The sequence below is a fragment of the Lolium rigidum genome, chromosome 2, assembly GCF_022539505.1.
Source record: "Lolium rigidum isolate FL_2022 chromosome 2, APGP_CSIRO_Lrig_0.1, whole genome shotgun sequence".
Taxonomy (NCBI): Eukaryota; Viridiplantae; Streptophyta; class Magnoliopsida; order Poales; family Poaceae; genus Lolium; species Lolium rigidum.
Genome location: NC_061509.1, coordinates 110,127,906 through 110,136,047, shown reverse-complemented (window position 1 = coordinate 110,136,047; position 8,142 = coordinate 110,127,906). Strand labels below are relative to the sequence as shown.

The window sequence follows — 8,142 nt, the reverse complement described above, 5'->3', positions numbered from 1 at the left end:
TTTGATAAATAAGCAGCCTTGGGAAAAAACCGAACGCACCCGTAAACTGTACTACTACTCAACTACACCTGGGCATTTCTCGGGCCGGCCCGGGTTTCGGGCCATGCCCGAAAAAACCCGAACTGAAATTCCTAGGCCCAAGCCCGGCCCGGCCCGGCCTTCGGGTTTACAAATTAGGCCCAAACCCAGCCCGAATTGCCAAAAGCCCGGCCCGGCCCGACAAGCCCAGCCCAAAGTAGGCTTAAACTGTGTTTTATGCAAGCCTGAGCCCAGCCCGGCCCGACGTTCGGGCTCGAAAATCAGGCCCGAACCCGGCCCGATGTGCAAGCCCGACCCGGCCCGGCCCGGAATTTTCGGGCCGGGTCGGGTCAGGCCGTCCGGGCCGGGCTGCCCATGCCCAGCTGTACTCGACAATGCCCAGGACCGAAGACTTTTTAGCTTGCATCAAACAGTCCACTGGTTAGAATACACCGAGACAGGCGAGCGATTACCCCGAGGCGAGGCGTCCCACTCAGTAGAGTAGAGTTCACACCGTTTCTCATCTCTACGACCGGCGTGCGTCGGCCCCTTCTCTCTGCTCTCACCGCTCTTCTTTTTCGTCGGCTCCCCCCTTTCCCGCTGGGAGGACTTGCCCAAACGCGGAAACTTTCCCTCTCGTCTTCCTCGCCGTCGCCGGGAGGAAGCGGAGGCGGAGGATCTACTCTACGCAAAACAAACTCCGGTAAATGGAGCCTTCCCTTGTTCCTAAGCTGCTCCTCCTCTTGCTCGCGCTGTCGGCGCTCGCCCCCGGCCGGGCGGCCGCCACCGGCGTCTTCCAGGTGCGCCGCAAGTTCCCGCGCCACCAGGGCGCAGGCCCCGGCGGGGACGAGCACCTGGCGGCCCTCCGGAAGCACGACGGCCGCCGCCACGGCCGCCTCCTCAGCGCCGTCGACTTGCCCCTCGGCGGCAACGGACTCCCCACCGAGACAGGGTAATAATCAATTCCTCTCTCCGTTGCTTACTCTCTACGTATGTTACTACTACGATTCCTTCTTCTCTCGCTCTTTGCCGCGCGCGGTCTGATTGGAGCGAAGCGCAGGCTCTACTTCACGGAGATTGGGATCGGCACGCCGGCCAAGAGCTTCTACGTGCAGGTGGACACCGGCAGCGACCTACTCTGGGTCAACTGCGTCTCCTGCGACACCTGCCCCCGCAAGAGCGGCCTCGGGGTAACTCACTACCTCACCCTCCGCGCGCTCATTCGATGCTTCTTTCCGTTTCGGGCCGTTCCGTTCCTGAATCCCGACCACCGACCCCCGCGGTGGCTTGCAGATTGAGCTCACGCTCTACGACCCGGCGGGATCGGGGAGCCACAGCGGGGTGACGTGCGGCCAGGACTTCTGCGTGATTGCCAACGGCGGCGTGCCCCCCACCTGCCCCTCCGCCTCCTCGCCCTGCGGCTACAGCATCGCATACGGGGACGGAAGCTCCACCACCGGATTCTTTGTCACCGACACCTTGCACTACAACCAGGTGTCTGGCAATGCCCACACCGCCTTGGCCAATACAAGCATCACGTTTGGGTGCGTTTCTCTCTACAAACCAGTTTGCAGTATTCTTCTTTTCGCAGCTCCAGCTCATGATCCTGCCTTCGTTTGCAGGTGCGGGGCTAAGATTGGTGGGGATCTGGGCTCCTCAAACCAGGCCCTTGACGGGATTCTTGGCTTTGGCCAGGCTAATTCCTCCATGCTGTCGCAGCTCGCCAATGCAGGAAAAGTCACCAAGATCTTCGCGCATTGCTTGGACACCGTAAATGGTGGAGGGATTTTCGCTATTGGGAATGTCGTGCAGCCCAAAGTGAAGACCACGCCGTTGGTGGCCGGCATGTATGTCATTTTATTACGTCTCCATGTTTACTTCCTTCCAACCTATATATATCTTCAGCTCTTCTCCATGTGGACCTATCCTGTTTTATCGCATTCATTCAGTTTTAGATAGTCTAGCATACCATCCTACTCCTTGCTATGAGACAGAATTCGTACAACATGTGTTCCCATCTGGTTCATGTGTGGTGCTTGTCTTCATATCAAAGGAAGCTGACTCCATCAATTTCTCTGATCTGCAGTATGTGCCAAAAGTAATTATACAACATTGCTTTCCTAATTAGGAAAAGCCGGTCAACAGTTAGCTACAAGCTAATGAAGGCTTCAAGATCTAGCTGATAGTAGTAATTTAGATGTGACTTCTCCAACTCAGCATTCAGAGCTTTCAAGGAGTGCTTCCCTTTAACTCCTGATTGTTAGACCGTTGGTCACGCAACATTTCCAAAAAACGATTCAACTCCTGATTGGTGGATCATAAACACATATACTGAGTCCCATCATAAAACCCTAGAGATCCATTTTCTAACACGCTACATCAGATACTTGGTTGAATATCCATTTCGGACAATCCTACATGTTCATGTGTCCGCAATTAGATTAGAAGGGTATTGTAATTAGCTCCTATTACTAACTGTAAGTCAAATAAATTGTGTATTTAGCTACTTTTGTAGAAAATGATGGTCACTTTCTGACCTCTGCACCTACTGATGCATGCAACCATCTTTATTGAGAGGTTCTAGTCCTTTAGAAGATTAACAAAAGTTCGGATTAAAGAGCTAGAACACCCACAATAGCTATTTAATTATATCATCACTATTCAGCCACAGACATAGTTTTTATTTTTGAAAAGGAGGGTGCTATGTAATTATCCACATCACAATGTTTTATTTTTGACGCCTTATAAAAACTTACTTTGTAGGCCGCATTACAATGTCAACTTGAAAGCAATTGATGTTGGTGGTGCTATGCTACAGCTCCCAAAAAGTATTTTTGATACACGTGAAAGTAAAGGCACCATCATTGATAGTGGAACAACATTGGCCTATCTACCAGAGGTTGTTCATAAGGCTATACTGTCTGAGGTACGCAAACTTCTCTGTTAACCAATTCTTGCAGTGGAGGGCTGGGTTTTCTAATTATTTTATCGTCTTGATGGTTTGTAGGTATTTGCTCAGTATGTAGATATGTCCTTTCATGATGTTGAAGATTTCCTTTGCTTCAGGTATTCTGGAAGGTATGCCTGGTGCACAATAATGACCAATTATACACTCGCTTGCATGAGCTTGCATTAGCGGGTAGATATTGATACTAGCCTTCCATTCAACACAAAGAGATTATGTCCTTGTGTAGTCTCTTTCTCTGCTAAACAAGAGTAGACTAGGCCCAATGGGGTATCATAAGCAAAATGAAGATTGTTATTTTGGTTTTTATTGTCAAATGTTTCTAACTCATTCTCCCAAATCTTTTGCAGTGTAGATAATGGATTCCCCGTTGTCACCTTTCACTTTGAGGGAGACCTTTCACTCAATGTTCAGCCACATGACTATCTTTTTCAAAATGGGGTAATAAACCTCATCTCTTGTCTTGTTTTTAGGGAACATATAACTAGCAACATCACATCTATAGTTTTGGCACATAACTCAGTTGTCCTTTACTTTATATTTTGTGTTATGTAAGACATCGGAGGGTCCAGTGATTTTGCCACACAAACAGTAGCGGAGGCAGCAATTATTTTTAGGTATGGCTAGCCCAAGTAGTGATGTACACAGCAACATTGAATTTGAAGTTTTTGTGAGTGCCAACCCATATGTAGAGTGAAGTTGAGAAAATTTTAGGTGTGGCGGAGGCCAAACCATGCCAGATTGCTGCCTCCGCCACTGCACACAATTAATAGTTCATATAAATACTGTATGTACAGTTTAGTAAAGTCTAACGTCTCCACAAAGAACAGTCACTACACAATATTTATCAGAAAAAAATTCCAAAACATTTATTAGCTCATGTTTAATGTTTCATGTTTTGTAGTCTAACATCTGAACAAGCAATACATCATTTCTATAACTCTTATTATCTTGTCCTACTGATTTCCCAAATGTGCACATTTGATGAGCCTTTTATTGATATTGATAACATTACTCATGACATGAAAACAAAGGATAGGTTTAAGAATCTAAATATCATGATGGATATTATGTTCAAATATTGAGACAAAAGAACTGTTACTACACTTTTTTAAAACCAAAAAACTTTAGGGGAGGCCCTGACAGTAAAACCATTATCGATAAAAGGCAAAAATTTATAAGAGAGGGCAGAGGGTGTAGCCTGAAGATTACAATTTGTCTTGACAGACAATAAGAGCTAGCCTAAGGTCCTCCTTCATTCTTTCATTGTGTAAGAAAGAAGGAAAATGTCTCTTTTGGAGGAGAAGAACCAAGAACTAAAACTAGGATTTACATTGTCAAAAAAATTAGCAGTCCTCTGCTTCCAAATGGAGCGAGCAGCAGTAGCGATAACCTTGAAGAAAAATGGTTCGCGAAAAGATGTTCTAGCAGAGGAGAACATACGGCAAGGTCTTGACTAGCATCCAGTCTAAGTTTGATCGAAAGCCAACAACGTTCTGTGAAAGAGCAGTTCCAGAAAAGACGGTCTCTTGTTTTCCATGACAACTATCTTCGCAGAGCACAAAACCATTGTTACCAGTCCAGAAACTTTTCCTAGGAACCAGAAGGCCTTTATCTCCATATCCACGGCAGGGGCTTCAATATGCTCACAATGGAGGTTGTATATTCTTGAAACAGCAACGAAGGACCTCAGCTGTACATTCAGAAATCATGTTCATTCATGTTTAGGCCAGCTTGGGCTTGAAGGACTAATCTCCGGAACTCATGAAATTCTTTAAGGGCTTGGGTAGATGAAAGATTGAAGATAGGTGAAAGGCTTCGATGGGATAAGCTAGCAGGAGAATTTCCTTGACTGGCCAGTTTATCAATAGCAAAGGACAGAGCCTGGAGAATTTGTTGAAGCAAATCTCCAGTATCCAATATCAGTACGAGAAAGTGCTGAACCGCAAGACATGATTTTGCAGCTATCAAGCCTTTTGAACACTGAGCAAAGCTTAAGAATGTCTTTCCACCGGAAAGAGCAAGAGATCGTTGAGGCCTGACAGGTGGAGTTGTCATTTAGGCTCTAATGAGTTGAACCCAAGGGGTATCCATTTTGTTACAGAACTTGTGAAGAAATCTAAGCAGGAGTGTTTATTTTGTATAGAAAGATTGACAATTGCAAGCCAACCCTTAAGTTACGGCCTACAAACAAGATCCCATGCAGCAAGTGATTTAGGTATTTTGGAGTTACTAGATTTCCCTGTAGGCAAATTCTCCTAACAGTGCCTACAATTTCAATAGCCCATCAACAAGCCATAGGGCGCCTAGGTAGAAAGTAGGGAGAGCACTCAAAGGGCTTTGGTGACAACAATTCTTCATCCAGCGAAATCAAGTAAGATGTAGAAGCAGTTCTACAGTTTATTCGATCTATATTTCTGTCCCTCTGTGGTGACACTACAGTATCTGGGATGACCTGAACCTAATTTCCAGAAGCCCCCCCTTGCTTTCTATTTTTAATCGATCAGCACGTCTCCTAAGGGACTGTGGTGCCGTTTTTGGCCTGGTTACCATTTGTAGTAACGTAGGTCGGCAAAATTTTGGCATTTAATTTGCATTATCTGAATTCTGTGCAAATAGTTGTGCAACTAATTTACCCTTGTTTCTGTTATTTTGATAGTTGCTACTTTCCTGTGAGGTTACCATTATTACCAGTGTTAAGTTTTCAGTGCCAAGTTAATTAGGTCACTGTCATAGTACTTGAATATACAATACTGCTATGCAGAACGATTTGTACTGTATGGGGTTCCAGAGCGGTGGATTACAAACCAAGGATGGGAAAGATATGGTGCTTTTGGGAGGTATGCGAGGTTTCTTTGAACTATTAAAGTGTTATGTTTTCTCCAGTTGCTGCACCTGATGTTTGCCAACTTACTTTCCAGATATAGCATTTTCAAATAAACTGGTTCTGTACGATTTAGAAAATCAAGTAATTGGATGGGACAATTACAACTGTAAGTTTCTTGTGCTTTTCCTTTAAAAATACTTGCTTAATATGGCAACAATATAATAGTTCTATGTCCAACCTGCCCCTTTTGGTTTCAGGCTCCTCTAGCATTAAAATCAAGGATGACAAGACTGGATCGGTATACACTGTGGATGCACATGATATTTCCTCTGGATGGAGATTTCAGTGGCACAAGTCCTTGTTTTCGTTGTTGGTAATGACTTTGTTGACCTGTCTAATGTTTTAGCACGACTTTGGGTTCATGGAACTCTAAGTGCTTGTAACATTATTTTTTCTGTTCTTCCGGGGAAAAAAAGAATAGTGGCTAGATCGTATACACCTATATGGGAAGGCGAGGGGAAAGGAAATACACCGACCACCATCTAAGGTTTGGTCAACTGATTGTCACATGAATAATACTTATTGAAGTGATCTGCCAAGGGTTTTTTACTGATAGCATCTGTAATGCATTCCATGTTCTGGTAGTTGGAGAATAATTTATTTTCATCATAAATGACATTCATTGGATTGATCACTGCGTATACAACTGAAAGTCATCTGTCCAGCAAAAACCGTGCAAAGGTATACAACCCTTTTGGGTACTTAGACAAAACTGGCCTCTTTTTGAAACTTCATTATAAAACAGAGAGAGAATTCCTTATTTGGCCTTAGTTAAAATTTGGCTTCCTTTTTAGCCCTGCAAAAAAAAAAATCCGTCCCTTGACACTGAATTTTTAGTTGGTTACTTGTATGACCCTGCCGTCAATTCTGATCCTGCCGTTAAAAGTTTGTTTTCTGGACTGGTATACCCCCTGATTCGATCGACACATGGACCAGAAAGAAGAAAAAAAAGAAATGAATCCCCTCTAGCTTTGTTTTGGTCCCACCCACGTTTCTTCGTGAACGCCCATGCCGCACGCTCGCCTCCATAGCCGGACAAGCGGGCCGGCGTTGCTCGGCCTGTGGAGTGAGCGCATCTCCAGCGGCGGGCCGGCGTTGCTCGGCCTGTGGAGTGAGCGCATCTCCAGCGCGGCGACGTATTTTAGCGTCCGTGCGCGTCCGTTTGCATCGTCCGAAATGGTCGAAATCGACCGCACGTGCGTTTGTGTTAGGAGTGGCTCTAGCGGCACGACGCATTTTTTTGGCCGAATCATTTTTTTAATACATGAAACATAATTTACATAGTTAAACATGAAAAAAGAAACCCTAACGCCTATTGCTGCTCCTCGTCGCTGTCGAGCACGATGAGCTCCGGTATCACCTACGGCCAGTTGCCATCCAGGGGAGCGTACGCCGGGCGCGCCGGCGGTGCTGGAGGTGGAGGAGGCCCCCAGGGCTGCGGCGGTGGAGGCGCCCAGGGGTATGGTTGTGGCGGCGGTGGAGGAGGCGCCCAGGGCTGCGGCTGTGGCGGCGGTGGAGGCGCCCAGAGCTGCGGCTGTGGCGGCGGTGGAGGCGGTGCCCAGGGCTGCGGTTGTGGCGCCGCCGAGTCCTGTAGGGCCAGTCGAAGGGCTTCATCCTCCGACAGGCCCGGCGGCATGACGCCGGTGGCGTACCGGGGCAGCGGCGGCTGCACAGGCGCGTCGTTCTCGGAGACGAGGACGTCGAGCTTTGCCATCTCGTCGTCTGTCATGTTCTCCGGGAACTCGAAAACGCGGCCCTCCGCCACGGCCAACTGCCATTCGTGGAAGACGGACGCGACGTAGTCGTCGCTGTCGTCCTTCACCTCCTCGTTATGGTACGCGAGCGCCTCGATGTAGTCGTCCTCATCGTCGTAGGCGGCATAGTCGTGGTCGTCGCGGTCGTCATCGTCGTTGTGCTGCACGCGCATCGCCGCCTGCTGAGGCGCCTCGGCGCCTCCTGTCTTCGTGGACGAGTCGGCGGTGCAGACCCGAAGGGAAAATCCCTGTCGCCCATGAAGCCCGCCCTTCTTCTCTTATCCGTCTCGGTCGACAGATACGTACGCCAGCTGTCGGAGTCGATGGCGTACGCCGGATCGTCGCGGAGGTCCGGCGACAGGTACCGCCTCCTTTACCGGATCTCCGCGGTCCGATCACAGGCTCGCGCACAAGAACGGGAGGGATGGGCACCCGACGGCAGCTGAGCCGCCAGCCGCCAGGCAGTTGCACGCCGGACCAGCGCTCACACGGCATCCATTTGCCGTGCATGAGCCTCT

The 8,142-nt window shown here is 47.9% G+C and overlaps 1 protein-coding gene across 1 annotated transcript; it reads left to right on the top strand.

The window, feature by feature from the left end:
- The first annotated feature begins 725 nt into the window (after positions 1–725).
- Positions 726–6,409, top strand: LOC124690029 (aspartic proteinase 36-like). Its single transcript, XM_047223471.1, has 10 exons — positions 726–970; positions 1,079–1,208; positions 1,312–1,562; positions 1,641–1,865; positions 2,782–2,944; positions 3,026–3,096; positions 3,334–3,424; positions 5,748–5,823; positions 5,905–5,976; positions 6,068–6,409. Exons 1-10 carry the CDS (start codon positions 726–728, stop codon positions 6,214–6,216), a joined length of 1,473 nt encoding a protein of 490 aa, XP_047079427.1. The 3' UTR covers positions 6,217–6,409.
- Positions 6,410–8,142: the final 1,733 nt, after the last annotated feature.